This window comes from Carassius carassius, chromosome 14, assembly GCF_963082965.1.
Source record: "Carassius carassius chromosome 14, fCarCar2.1, whole genome shotgun sequence".
Classification (NCBI taxonomy): Eukaryota; Metazoa; Chordata; class Actinopteri; order Cypriniformes; family Cyprinidae; genus Carassius; species Carassius carassius.
Window position 1 is genome coordinate 839035 of NC_081768.1, and position 15000 is coordinate 854034.

Consider the following 15000-nt stretch of genomic DNA (forward strand, 5'->3'; position numbering starts at 1 on the left):
ACAGCAACACTCATTAAATCCTGACTCTCAATCACAGTCGATATGAATCAGAGTTCAACCTGACATATTAATAAAACTGAAAACAACAACGTTAAGTGTGTTTGTTATCAGAATGAAGTCAGATCTGAAGAGTATTTACTCTTCAACCGCTGCATCATGGAGTTATTACATTCGGAGGAAAATTACAACAAACTATTTTTTTTAATAACAGGCACTGATGAATCACTCCAATTAAGTCCAAGAACATAGATTTATAAAGAACTTGTTATAAAGAGAACAAGTTTTTACAATTTGTTGTTTTTTTTATTACTTTTTTTACAATACCGATACTTTAAAGGCCAATATGGCCAAAATCGATCACAGATATGAATGGCTTGACAGAATAACCACATTTTACATACGATACAAAATTGTTGAACTCAAGTGCATATAAAAGCCAAACATTCTCTCTGAAATATATTTGAGTGAACAATTTCTCTGCATCGTCTCGGTTAGATTTAATATCTTTCAGTGTGACAGCTCCATCTGCTCTAGGTAAAAATCAGTCTAAAGGAAGAATGTTTTCTGATTTATGCAGAATCCAATAGATGAATACCTGCAAACCAACAGCACTTCGGTGTACCAAAAGCACCCTTAACAGATGAAAGGATATCAGTGTTACGACAAAGATATCGCTTTCCTCAGCAGATATTCAAACTAATGTTTATTGAGAATATGAGATTGATCTGAAGAATGAATTCTGTATCAGATGCAGTCCATATCTCATAATACAGCAAGCTTTTAATACAGAAATACAATTAGCTTTCAATGAAGCAACTCAACGCTCCTTATTTACTAGTTCAAGAGTGACATTTCTGAATAAGTATAACATTTTAAAATAAACATAAAATACAATTTGATTTAAATCTGTGGCAGAAGGATTAAAGGAGGGGTTTTTAGGGTTTTTAAAGATACTGTGTTGTTGTTGTTTATGTATTTACACACTTGTGCCGTCTAACTGTTGTATAAATGCAATATCACACTTGTAGACGTGAGATAGAGCTGTATATCGGCACGCTGTGATTACCTTCGGCCGAATTAGCCGTGCTGACATAGCTTGGAGATTCTTCAAAATATCTTCTGTTTGACAGGTTTAGAAGGTGAATAAATGACAACAGACTATTTTAGCATAAACTAATCCTTCAAATGGAAAGAGTGCAAACAGCACAAGAGTCTAATTACTTTAGCAATTCAGATTTCAACATTTGGTCAATGTGTTCATTGCCCTCTTTTCATAAATATGAGCATGCAGAGAGCTTTGCAATAAGATAATCCGTTTGGGAAAATGAAAATCCATAATGCAGCGTGAGGCAAAATGAATTAGCGTGTCGTTTAGAGGAGCTGTGTGCTGTTTGGCACGCTGAACCTGACAGAGGCCCAGAAAACCACCGGATCGCGTCACAGCGAGCTTAATGAACGCCACACCAAATCACATTTACTGTCTGCTAATCGCGTTTGTTCCTCTGGAAACAAACCGTGTGTGTTTTGTCCTTTAGAGTTCACATTACCGCATGTGGAGGAACGGCAAACGACAAACAAACGAGATTATCGAAGGTGTGGAGGAGATTCGTGTCACACGCTTCTGAGAGATAATTAAGACATTCAAATTAATATGCAAAGTCTCCAAAATATATTAAAACAAGAAAAAATATAGAATTAAAAATTTATAAAAAAAATTGTAATATATTTTTACATTAGGAAATGTATTTTAAATAGTTTTAATATTATTATATTACAAATATGAATATTGTTTAAAATAAAGGAAATATCTAATAGAACAGAGAGAGAATTTATATGACTAAATTATGTCTATTTTTAGAACAATTTTTATTTAAACAGTTTTTTTATTATTTGTTTTAAATTACAATAATATTTCACAGTATTACTTTTTTACTTTAAATATACTTTTACGTTTTTATTTAACATAAAATCAATGCCTCTAAAATATAAAAATGGAAAACAGATTAGAAATACATGTAAAATAGAATAATACATAAAAATTGATTATGAAATATTTTAGAATTAATTATTAGAGATTTTTTTTATAATCATTATTTTATACTTTAATAATACTTCACAATATTTACTGTGTGTATAAATGTGTGTGTGCATAGATTTCAGTGTGAATAATATTTATTGTGTGTGTGCGTGTAGTTATTTATTACTAGTGTAAACTAAACACTGTTGAGCTAGAGTCAAGGTGAAGTGTGTCATTAATTTCCCCTGGAATAAATTCTGCAGATTTTTGTCCAAAATCAGCACAGACAATCTAAAAATATAATCTGTACAGAAGTGATAATTAAAAACATCTGTTACCTCATGAGGTGGAAGAACATTGAGGACATCAGTGAGAACTTGCTCCTGAAGAGAGACAGCGCTCTTCATCAAACTGAACGCGTCCAGAAGGTGGCGTTGTTTATCTTCTGCACTCGATGAGTGAACAGCCAGTATTCTTGATGAAAGAGACACAATCACACATCTGATTCCAGCAGCATGTATTCACTTCAGGGAAATTACTCTTATAACTGAGAGACATGGAATTAAATGAGTGCACATGGGTTTTTGTAGCTTTAAAAACTAATTTGTCACACAAGAGGATTATTACAGCGTAAAGACTGAAAGGTGATTCAAATAGGCCATGAATATTTTACCCCTACGTCACCAGAAATAAATAAAATTATCAAAACCCCCAAAAAATACACACAGCGTGTTGGCGTGTTCACCTGAGTGTGTTGGCGTGTTCACCTGAGTGCATTGGTGTGTTCACCGGAATGTGTTGCCGTGTTCACCTGAGTGTGTAGGCGTGTTTACCTGAGTGTGTTGATGCGTTCACCTGAGTGTTTAGGTGTATTTACCTGTGTGTTCACCTGAGTGTGTTGGCGTGTTCACCTGAGTGTGTTGGCGTGTTCAGCTGAGTGTGTTGGTGTGTTCAGCTGAGTGCATTGGCGTGTTCACCGAAATGTGTTGGCGTGTTCACCTGAGTGTGTAGGCGTGTTTACCTGAATGTGTTGATGCGTTCACCTGAGTGTTTTGGTGTATTTACCTGTGTGTTCACCTGAGTGTGTTGGCGTGTCTACCTGAGTGTGTAGGTGTGTTTACCTGAGTGTGTTGGCGTGTTCACCTGAGTGTGTTGGCGTGTCTACCTGAGTGTGTATGCGTGTTCACCTGAGTGTGTTGGCATGCTCACTTGAGTGTGTTGGCGTGTTAACCTGAGTGTGTTGGCGTGTCTACCTGAGTGTGTAGGCGTGTTCACCTGAGTGTGTTGGCGTGTTCACCTGAGTGTGTTGGCGTGTTCACCTGAGCGTGTTGGTGTGTTCACCGGAATGTGTTGGCTTGTTCACCGGAATGTGTTGGCTTGTTCACCTGAGTGTGTTGGCTTGTTCACCTGAGTGTGTTGGCGTGTTCAGCTGAGTATGTTGGCGTGTTCACCTGGGTGTGTTGGTGTGTTCACCTGAGTGTGTTGGCGTGTTCACCTGAGTGTGTTGGTGTGTTCACCTGAGTGTGTTGGCGTGTTCAGCTGAGTGTGTTGGTGTGTTCACCTGCGTGTGTTGGCGTGTTCACCTGAGTGTGTTGGCGTGTTCAGCTGAGTGTGTTGGCGTGTTCACCTGAGTGTGTTGGCGTGTTCACCTGAGTGTGTTGGTGTGTTCAGCTGAGTGTGTTGGCATGTTCACCTGAGTGTGTTGGCGTGTTCACCTGAGTGTGTAGGCGTGTTCACCTGAGTGTGTTGGGGTGTTCACCGGAATGTGTTGGCTTGTTCACCTGAGTGTGTTGGTGTGTTCACCGGAATGTGTTGGTGTGTTCACCTGAGTGTGTTGGCGTGTTCAGCTGAGTGTGTTGGCGTGTTCACCTGAGTGTGTTGGCGTGTTCACCTGAGTGTGTAGGCGTGTTCACCTGAGTGTGTTGGTGTGTTCACCGGAATGTGTTGGCTTGTTCACCTGAGTGTGTTGGTGTGTTCACCGGAATGTGTTGGCTTGTTCACCTGAGTGTGTTGGTGTGTTCACCTGAGTGTGTTGGCTTGTTCACCTGAGTGTGTTGGTGTGTTCACCTGAGTGTGTTGGCTTGTTCACCTGAGTGTGTTGGTGTGTTCAGCTGAGTGTGTTGGTGTGTTCACCTGAGTGTGTTGGTGTGTTCACCTTAGTGTGTTGGTGTGTTCACCGGAATGTGTTGGCTTGTTCACCTGAGTGTGTTGGTTTGTAAACCTGAGTGTGTTGGCGTGTTCACCTGAGTGTGTTGGTGTGTTCAGCTGAGTGTGTTGGTGTGTTCACCGGAATGTGTTGGCTTGTTCACCTGAGTGTGTTGGTGTGTTCACCTGAGTGTGTTGGCGTGTTCACCTGAGTGTGTTGGCGTGTTCAGCTGAGTGTGTTGGTGTGTTCAGCTGAGTGTGTTGGTGTGTTCACCTGAGTGTGTTGGTGTGTTCACCTGAGTGTGTTGGTGCGTTCACCTGAGTGTGTTGGCGTGTTCACCGGAGTGTGTTGGTGTGTTCACCAGAATGTGTTGGCTTGTTCACCTGAGTGTGTTGGCTTGTTCACCTGAGTGTGTTGGTGTGTTCAGCTGAGTGTGTTGGTGTGTTCAGCTGAGTGTGTTGGCTTGTTCACCTGAGTGTGTTGGCTTGTTCACCTGAGTGTGTTGGCTTGTTCACCTGAGTGTGTTGGCTTGTTCACCTGAGAGTGTTGGCTTGTTCACCTGAGTGTGTTGGCGTGTTCAGCTGAGTGTGTTGGCATGTTCACCTGAGTGTGTAGGCGTGTTTACCTGAGTGTGTTGGCGTGTTCACCTGAGTGTGTTGGCGTGTCTACCTGAGTGTGTAGGCGTGTTTACCTGAGTGTGTTGGCGTGTTCACCTGAGTGTGTTGGCGTGTCTACCTGAGTGTGTATGCGTGTTCACCTGAGTGCATTGGCGTGTTCACCGGAATGTGTTGGCGTGTTCACCTGAGTGTGTAGGCGTGTTCACCTGAGTGTGTTGGCGTGTCTACCTGAGTGTGTTGGTGTGTTCACCTGAGTGTGTTGGCGTGTTCACCTGAGTGTGTTGGTGTGTTCACCAGAATGTGTTGGCGTGTCTACCTGAGTGTGTTGGTGTGTTCACCAGAATGTGTTGGCGTGTCTACCTGAGTGTGTTGGCGTGTTCACCTGAGTGTGTTGGCGTGTTCACCTGAGTGTGTTGGCATGCTCACTTGAGTGTGTTGGCGTGTTCACCTGAGTGTGTAGGCGTGTTCACCTGAGTGTGTTGGCGTGTTCACCTGAGCGTGTTGGCGTGTTCACCGGAATGTGTTGGCTTGTTCACCGGAATGTGTTGGCTTGTTCACCTGAGTGTGTTGGCTTGTTCACCTGAGTGTGTTGGCTTGTTCACCTGAGTGTGTTGGTGTGTTCAGCTGAGTGTGTTGGTGTGTTCAGCTGAGTGTGTTGGCTTGTTCACCTGAGTGTGTTGGCTTGTTCACCTGAGTGTGTTGGCTTGTTCACCTGAGTGTGTTGGCTTGTTCACCTGAGTGTGTTGGCTTGTTCACCTGAGTGTGTTGGCGTGTTCAGCTGAGTGTGTTGGCGTGTTCACCTGAGTGTGTTGGCTTGTTCACCTGAGTGTGTTGGCTTGTTCACCTGAGTGTGTTGGCTTGTTCACCTGAGTGTGTTGGCTTGTTCACCTGAGAGTGTTGGCTTGTTCACCTGAGTGTGTTGGCGTGTTCAGCTGAGTGTGTTGGCATGTTCACCTGAGTGTGTAGGCGTGTTTACCTGAGTGTGTTGGCGTGTTCACCTGAGTGTGTTGGCGTGTCTACCTGAGTGTGTAGGCGTGTTTACCTGAGTGTGTTGGCGTGTTCACCTGAGTGTGTTGGCGTGTCTACCTGAGTGTGTATGCGTGTTCACCTGAGTGCATTGGCGTGTTCACCGGAATGTGTTGGCGTGTTCACCTGAGTGTGTAGGCGTGTTCACCTGAGTGTGTTGGCGTGTCTACCTGAGTGTGTTGGTGTGTTCACCTGAGTGTGTTGGCGTGTTCACCTGAGTGTGTTGGTGTGTTCACCGGAATGTGTTGGCGTGTCTACCTGAGTGTGTTGGTGTGTTCACCAGAATGTGTTGGCGTGTCTACCTGAGTGTGTTGGCGTGTTCACCTGAGTGTGTTGGCGTGTTCACCTGAGTGTGTTGGCATGCTCACTTGAGTGTGTTGGCGTGTTCACCTGAGTGTGTAGGCGTGTTCACCTGAGTGTGTTGGCGTGTTCACCTGAGCGTGTTGGCGTGTTCACCGGAATGTGTTGGCTTGTTCACCGGAATGTGTTGGCTTGTTCACCTGAGTGTGTTGGCTTGTTCACCTGAGTGTGTTGGCTTGTTCACCTGAGTGTGTTGGCGTGTTCAGCTGAGTGTGTTGGCGTGTTCACCTGAGTGTGTTGGTGTGTTCACCTGAGTGTGTTGGCGTGTTCACCTGAGTGTGTTGGCGTGTTCACCTGAGTGTGTTGGCGTGTTCAGCTGAGTGTGTTGGCGTGTTCACCTGCGTGTGTTGGCGTGTTCACCTGAGTGTGTTGGCGTGTTCAGCTGAGTGTGTTGGCGTGTTCACCTGAGTGTGTTGGCGTGTTCACCTGAGTGTGTTGGTGTGTTCAGCTGAGTGTGTTGGCATGTTCACCTGAGTGTGTTGGCGTGTTCACCTGAGTGTGTAGGCGTGTTCACCTGAGTGTGTTGGTGTGTTCACCGGAATGTGTTGGCTTGTTCACCTGAGTGTGTTGGTGTGTTCACCGGAATGTGTTGGTGTGTTCACCTGAGTGTGTTGGTGTGTTCACCTGAGTGTGTTGGCGTGTTCAGCTGAGTGTGTTGGCGTGTTCACCTGAGTGTGTAGGCGTGTTCACCTGAGTGTGTTGGCGTGTTCACCGGAATGTGTTGGCTTGTTCACCTGAGTGTGTTGGTGTGTTCACCGGAATGTGTTGGCTTGTTCACCTGAGTGTGTTGGTGTGTTCACCTGAGTGTGTTGGCTTGTTCACCTGAGTGTGTTGGTGTGTTCAGCTGAGTGTGTTGGTGTGTTCAGCTGAGTGTGTTGGTGTGTTCACCTGAGTGTGTTGGTGTGTTCACCGGAATGTGTTGGCTTGTTCACCTGAGTGTGTTCACCTGAGTGTGTTGGCGTGTTCACCTGAGTGTGTTGATGTGTTCACCTGAGTGTGTTGGTGTGTTCACCTGAGTGTGTTGGTGTGTTCAGCTGAGTGTGTTGGTGTGTTCACCGGAATGTGTTGGCTTGTTCACCTGAGTGTGTTGGTGTGTTCACCTGAGTGTGTTGGCGTGTTCACCTGAGTGAGTTGGTGTGTTCAGCTGAGTGTGTTGGTGTGTTCAGCTGAGTGTGTTGGTGTGTTCACCTGAGTGTGTTGGTGTGTTCACCTGAGTGTGTTGGCGTGTTCACCGGAGTGTGTTGGTGTGTTCACCAGAATGTGTTGGCTTGTTCACCTGAGTGTGTTGGCTTGTTCACCTGAGTGTGTTGGTGTGTTCAGCTGAGTGTGTTGGTGTGTTCAGCTGAGTGTGTTGGCTTGTTCACCTGAGTGTGTTGGCTTGTTCACCTGAGTGTGTTGGCTTGTTCACCTGAGTGTGTTGGCTTGTTCACCTGAGTGTGTTGGCGTGTTCAGCTGAGTGTGTTGGCGTGTTCACCTGAGTGTGTAGGCGTGATTACCTGAGTGTGTTGGCGTGTTCACCTGAGTGTGTTGGCGTGTCTACCTGAGTGTGTAGGCGTGTTTACCTGAGTGTGTTGGCGTGTTCACCTGAGTGTGTTGGCGTGTCTACCTGAGTGTGTATGCGTGTTCACCTGAGTGCATTGGCGTGTTCACCGGAATGTGTTGGCGTGTTCACCTGAGTGTGTTGGCGTGTCTACCTGAGTGTGTTGTTGTGTTCACCTGAGTGTGTTGGCGTGTTCACCTGAGTGTGTTGGTGTGTTCACCGGAATGTGTTGGCGTGTCTACCTGAGTGTGTTGGTGTGTTCACCAGAATGTGTTGGCGTGTCTACCTGAGTGTGTTGGCGTGTTCACCTGAGTGTGTTGGCGTGTTCACCTGAGTGTGTTGGCGTGTTCACCTGAGTGTGTTGGCGTGTCTACCTGAGTGTGTAGGCGTGTTCACCTGAGTGTGTTGGCGTGTTCACCGGAATGTGTTGGCTTGTTCACCGGAATGTGTTGGCTTGTTCACCTGAGTGTGTTGGCTTGTTCACCTGAGTGTGTTGGCGTGTTCAGCTGAGTGTGTTGGCGTGTTCACCCGAGTGTGTTGGCGTGTTCAGCTGAGTGTGTTGGCGTGTTCACCTGAGTGTGTTGGCGTGTTCACCTGAGTGTGTTGGCGTGTTCACCTGAGTGTGTTGGCGTGTTCACCTGAGTGTGTAGGCGTGTTTACCTGAGTGTGTTGGCGTGTTCACCTGAGTGTGTTGGCGTGTCTACCTGAGTGTGTAGGCGTGTTCACCTGAGTGTGTTGGCGTGTCTACCTGAGTGTGTATGCGTGTTCACCTGAGTGCATTGGCGTGTTCACCGGAATGTGTTGGCATGTTCACCTGAGTGTGTAGGCGTGTTCACCTGAGTGTGTTGGCGTGTCTACCTGAGTGTGTTGTTGTGTTCACCTGAGTGTGTTGGCGTGTTCACCTGAGTGTGTTGGTGTGTTCACCGGAATGTGTTGGCGTGTCTACCTGAGTGTGTTGGTGTGTTCACCAGAATGTGTTGACGTGTTCACCTGAGTGTGTAGGCGTGTTCACCTGAGTGTGTTGGCGTGTCTACCTGAGTGTGTTGTTGTGTTCACCTGAGTGTGTTGGCGTGTTCACCTGAGTGTGTTGGTGTGTTCACCGGAATGTGTTGGCGTGTCTACCTGAGTGTGTTGGTGTGTTCACCAGAATGTGTTGGCGTGTCTACCTGAGTGTGTTGGCGTGTTCACCTGAGTGTGTTGGCGTGTTCACCTGAGTGTGTTGGCGTGTTCACCTGAGTGTGTTGGCGTGTCTACCTGAGTGTGTAGGCGTGTTCACCTGAGTGTGTTGGCGTGTTCACCGGAATGTGTTGGCTTGTTCACCGGAATGTGTTGGTGTGTTCACCTGCGTGTGTTGGCGTGTTCACCTGAGTGTGTTGGCGTGTTCAGCTGAGTGTGTTGGCGTGTTCACCTGAGTGTGTTGGCGTGTTCACCTGAGTGTGTTGGTGTGTTCAGCTGAGTGTGTTGGCATGTTCACCTGAGTGTGTTGGCGTGTTCACCTGAGTGTGTAGGCGTGTTCACCTGAGTGTGTTGGTGTGTTCACCGGAATGTGTTGGCTTGTTCACCTGAGTGTGTTGGTGTGTTCACCGGAATGTGTTGGTGTGTTCACCTGAGTGTGTTGGCGTGTTCAGCTGAGTGTGTTGGCGTGTTCACCTGAGTGTGTTGGCGTGTTCACCTGAGTGTGTAGGCGTGTTCACCTGAGTGTGTTGGTGTGTTCACCGGAATGTGTTGGCTTGTTCACCTGAGTGTGTTGGTGTGTTCACCGGAATGTGTTGGCTTGTTCACCTGAGTGTGTTGGTGTGTTCACCTGAGTGTGTTGGCTTGTTCACCTGAGTGTGTTGGTGTGTTCACCGGAATGTGTTGGCTTGTTCACCTGAGTGTGTTGGTGTGTTCACCTGAGTGTGTTGGCGTGTTCACCTGAGTGTGTTGGTGTGTTCAGCTGAGTGTGTTGGTGTGTTCACCGGAATGTGTTGGCTTGTTCACCTGAGTGTGTTGGTGTGTTCACCTGAGTGTGTTGGCGTGTTCACCTGAGTGTGTTGGTGTGTTCAGCTGAGTGTGTTGGTGTGTTCAGCTGAGTGTGTTGGTGTGTTCAGCTGAGTGTGTTGGTGTGTTCACCTGAGTGTGTTGGTGTGTTCACCTGAGTGTGTTGGCGTGTTCACCGGTGTGTGTTGGTGTGTTCACCAGAATGTGTTGGCTTGTTCACCTGAGTGTGTTGGCTTGTTCACCTGAGTGTGTTGGTGTGTTCAGCTGAGTGTGTTGGTGTGTTCAGTTGAGTGTGTTGGCTTGTTCACCTGAGTGTGTTGGCTTGTTCACCTGAGTGTGTTGGCTTGTTCACTTGAGTGTGTTGGCTTGTTTACCTGAGTGTGTTGGCGTGTTCAGCTGAGTGTGTTGGTGTGTTCACCTGAGTGTGTTGGCGTGTTCAGCTGAGTGTGTTGGTGTGTTCACCTGCGTGTGTTGGCGTGTTCACCTGAGTGTGTTGGCTTGTTCACCTGAGTGTGTTGGCGTGTTCAGCTGAGTGTGTTGGCGTGCTCAGCTGAGTGTGTTGGCTTGTTCACCTGAGTGTGTTGGCGTGTTCAGCTGAGTGTGTTGGCGTGTTCAGCTGAGTGTGTAGGCGTGATTACCTGAGTGTGTTGGCTTGTTCACCTGAGTGTGTTGGCTTGTTCACCTGAGTGTGTTGGCGTGTTCAGCTGAGTGTGTTGGCGTGCTCAGCTGAGTGTGTTGGCTTGTTCACCTGAGTGTGTTGGCGTGTTCAGCTGAGTGTGTTGGCGTGTTCAACGGAATGTGTTGGCGTGTTCAGCTGAGTGTGTTGGCGTGTTCAGCTGAGTGTGTTGGCGTGTTCAACGGAATGTGTTGGCGTGTTCAGCTGAGTGTGTTGGCGTGTTCACCTGAGTGTGTTGGCGTGTTCAACAGAATGTGTTGGCGTGTTCACCTGAGTGTGTTGGCGTGTTCACCGGAATGTGTTGGCGTGTTCATCTGCGTGTATTGGTATTTTCACCTGTGTGTGTTGGTGTATTCACCTGAGTTTGTTTGTGTTTACACCTGTGTGTTCGCGCATTCACTTAAGTGTTCACCTGTGTGTGTTTGCGTGTTCACCTGAGTGTGTTTGCGTGTTCTAGCTTGGCTTCGGCAGAGTGTGTTCTGTATCCCAGCTGTAGGAGTTCAGCAGCAGTGTGTTTGAGCGTGTCGCACACCGAGATCAGCATCTCCACTGACGGATCCTCAGAACTCAAACAATGCAGACGAAACACAGCAGCCCTTCACACACACACACACACACACACACACACACACACACACACAGACGGATCAGTGTTGCTGTAATTCAGCTCTGATTAATAAACACTGAGCGCCCATGACCACACCTGGTCTGCAGCGATGCGATGAAGAAGCGGAGGACTGAAGCTCGGTTCCCTCTCTGCTCTTGGACAGCTGTGATGGCTCTGCAGGCCTGTTCTGTGATCGCACACACCTGAACAACAAACACCAGATATTTACACAATTTAGTTTAGGAACCAATTTGCAGGGCTCCACTTCCAAATTTGCTGCTTATTAATAGTTAGGATGTAAATTGTTAATTAAGGTATGGGGTGGATTAAGGGATTTAGATAAATAAATTCTTAAATAAAATAAATAGAATATTTAGAATGTAATGAATACAGACTTGATTATGTTCAATATTCATGTAGATAAAAGTTTTGCAGTCTTTGGTGCAGGTGTTGGTCTCAGTTAATGTTAATATCCATAAACTTGTTTGGTGTGTATGACTGTCCTCAGTTGAGCGGCTGTCACTCATTCTGCACCTGATGATGCGTTTCCTGTTCTTCCTGTTCCACTATGGTCATTTGGAGCGTCTGAGCGAGCAAAAAACAGAACTCCTCATCTCCTCCGATCTCTTGCGCCTCCTGAAGCAGAGCGAGAGCCTCACCGAAGCGCTGCTCCTGATTGGCCAGAACCGCCAGCAGGAGTAAACTCTTAGCCAATGACAGCTGGTCTCCAAGCTCCTGAAACATATTAATGACTTTAGTGATGCATTAGGAAAGAGATGTAAGTTCGTTTAAATTTCCATATTATTAGGCCTATTTATTTATATTTCAGTGGGTAGATCTTGAGTTTCTCATTTGAAAAGTAGATCCCTGAATCACTGAATCTGTTCAGTAGCACATATCTGAAGACATTACCTCGGCAGACGACTGATTGAGATGACACTGTTAAACTTACACTGCAAAATAATATGTTTTACTATCTTTAAATTTCAAGTTTTACTGTGAAAATATCTAAATAGCTTTACAACAATATACATACGAGAGATAGTGACAGCGTTTGTTATTTTATATTTTTTTCTGTAAGATAAACTATAATGGTGAATATGCTGTCTTGTACTGAACTTTCTATTAATCTGTGAATCCTGAAAAATAAAATGTATCATAGTTTCCAAAAAAATATTGTGCAGCACAGCTGTGTTCAACACCTCTTTTATTTTATTTTTTAACATAAAAAAATCTTACCAGCCCGGTAGTGGTCTTAATTTACATAATGATTCCCAGTTTGCTTGTATGTGTGTGTGTGTTTGTGTGTGTGTGTGAGTATGCAAGTGTGTGTGTGTGTGTGTGTGTGTGCACCTGGGCTGTCAGGTGTGTGTGAGTGTGTGTGTGTGAGTATGCAAGTGTGTGTGTGTGTGTGTGTGTGTGTGTGCACCTGGGCTGTCAGGTGTGTGTGAGTGTGTGTGTGTGAGTATGCAAGTGTGTGTGTATGTGTGTGTGCACCTGGGCTGTCAGGTGTGTGTGAGTGTGTGTGTGTGTGCACCTGGGCTGTCAGGTGTGTGTGAGTGTGTGTGTGTGTGTGTGTGTGTGTGAGAGTGTGTGTGTGTCTCTGTGTGTGTGTGTATGTGTGTGTGTGTGTGTCTCTGTGTGTCTCTGTGTGTCTCTGTGTGTGTGTGTGTGTGCACCTGGGCTGTCAGGTGTGTGTGTGTGCACCTGGCCTGTCAGGTGTGTGTGAGCGTGTGTGTGTGTGTGTGTGCACCTGGGCTGTCAGGTGTGTGTGAGTGTGAGTGTGTGTGTGCACCTGGGCTGTCAGGATTGTGTGTGTGTGCGCACCTGGGCGGTCACGTGTGTGTGAGAGTGTGTTTGTGTGTGTGTGTGTGCACCTTGGCTGTCAGGTGTGTGTGTGTGTGTGTGTGTGTGCACCTGGGCTGTCAGGTGTGTGTGAGTGTGAGTGTGTGTGTGCACCTGGGCTGTCAGGAGTGTGTGTGTGTGCGCACCTGGGCTGTCAGGTGTGTGTGAGTGTGTGTGTGTGTGTGTGTGTGTGTGTGTCTCTGTGTGTGTGTGTGTGTGTGTGTGTCTCTGTGTGTCTCTGTGTGTGTGTGTGTGCACCTGGGCTGTCAGGTGTGTGTGAGCGTGTGTGTGTGTGTGTGTGTGTGCACCTGGGCTGTCAGGTGTGTGTGAGCATGTGTGTGTGTGTGTGTGTGTGTGTGTGTGTGTGCACCTGGGCTGTCAGGTGTGTGTGTGTGTGTGTGTGTGTGTGTGTGTGTGTGTGTGCACCTGGGCTGTCAGGTGTGTCTGTGTGTGTGTGTGTGTGTGTGTGTGTGTGTGTGTGTGTGTGTGCACCTGGGCTGTCAGGTGTGTGTGAGTCAGCAGGACTTTTGCAGGCTGAAACAGGTTCAGACTCAGACACTCTTGGGCTTTATCCAGCCACAGCTGATGAGGACTGAGAGTGTCTGTCCATCCACACAGATCTCCAGCAGCAAACACCGTCTGAGGGATCAGACTGACATTAAACATCATGGTATTCTCAGATTTCTTACATTTATTCTTTTGATAGACTAACTATTTTCAAAAGAAAATTTCATTTCAGAGTCCTTTTTGACATAGTTATAGTTATATTAGTGTCTTCTGTAAACTATATTTCACCTTTTCTCTCTATCTCACATAGTTTCGGGACTGAATTTTTAAAAAAAAGCATGAATTTGCCTAATGACCGACCACTGCGCTGTCAAAAATACATAGACTTTTCAATGAAACTTCATGCAAAGAAAAATGAATACATTTTTCATTCTATCAATCTGTGTGTGCTACTGACCTCGTCCGTCACGGTTCTCTGTGTAATGACGGCTCTCTGGCTCCTGAAATCAAATAAAGTTGAGTTAAACACTATGAAGAGCTTGATAATGAGCAAACCTGATTAACGACTCCAGCGGTTCATCTAGAGCAGTGTTTCCCAGCCACTGTGTGCCATGAGAAATTATCACATCTCTATTGTTATTTCAAATCGGTGCTATTGTTCATCGTTGTGTCTGTTCGTGGGATTTACAAATATTTAACCAATGGAAATCATTCAGTCATCAAACACATTGTTAACTCCATCCGAGTATGATTTTCAGATGTTAAGTGCACGTGTCTGATCGTATATGAATGCACCTCATCTGCTCGTCTGCAGGAACGTGTGTGAGGCTCAGCAGCTGCTCAGAAAACGGAGACTCGAACCCCAGATCTCCAGAGTTCCTGATGACCCTGAGAGATGATGAAATCAGTCACATCTCACTGTGATATCTGATGTAATGTGTGGTGTCCAGCTGTGTGTGAGGGTCACCTGAGGCGGTACAGGTCAGACTGACTCCTGCTCTGCATGAGGTCATGAGCGATGACCTCTGCCAGGTGGAGAGGGGCAAAGGTCAGCGGGGTCAAGGAGAGAGACTCCAGCTCTTTCACCAACAGATCCAAATAAAACAGAGTTCGGCTCTGAAACAACCCATTAAACACACGAGCAGCAATTCACCGTCAAAAATCAAACAGTAATTACTTTTGTTCAGCAAAGACGAAGGCATTTATGATAAACTTGTAAAAGATCTCAGAGATCTGCTGACCTGTGCACTGATGGATGTGCTGTTGATGCTGTGAGGACCGGCGTCCGAGAGGAAGGCCTGTCGAAGCTCCTCTGGACACTGGAACTGAGCCCAGTGCTCGGGGCTGATGGGAAGAGACACGTCTGCAGCTTTAGCTCTGGCTCGGTCCTCCACAGGAGACGGCTGCAGATACAGACAGAATACAACTGGATATACACATACACTAAAGATCACAGATGTCTTTATTTACATTACATTGGTCAAAATTGACATTATAGACATTTATAATGTAGGATTCAAAATATGAAACTATAATAATATTGTAAAATAATTATTAAAAAAAAAATAACTTTTTAGATCATTTTTATCTAATGCAATGATATTTAGATAGATTCTGCTTCTTAACATGTTTGATGAAAATATGATAAAATACCATAAAAAAATAAATAAAAAAGTCCC

The 15000-nt window shown here is 46.0% G+C and overlaps 1 protein-coding gene across 1 annotated transcript in view; it reads right to left on the reverse strand.

Moving 5' to 3' along the window:
• The window catches only part of LOC132157554 (cilia- and flagella-associated protein 46), a 97451-nt gene that overhangs the window by 29421 nt on the left and 53030 nt on the right, over positions 1–15000 (reverse strand). Inside the window, exons 31-39 of the mRNA XM_059566926.1 lie at positions 14563–14724; positions 14289–14437; positions 14117–14209; positions 13779–13821; positions 13307–13453; positions 11504–11704; positions 11066–11172; positions 10797–10958; positions 2356–2491 (exon numbers count right to left, since the gene is read on the reverse strand). Coding sequence (XP_059422909.1) covers positions 2356–2491; positions 10797–10958; positions 11066–11172; positions 11504–11704; positions 13307–13453; positions 13779–13821; positions 14117–14209; positions 14289–14437; positions 14563–14724 — 1200 coding nt within the window. The remainder of the gene's footprint in view (positions 1–2355; positions 2492–10796; positions 10959–11065; positions 11173–11503; positions 11705–13306; positions 13454–13778; positions 13822–14116; positions 14210–14288; positions 14438–14562; positions 14725–15000) is intronic.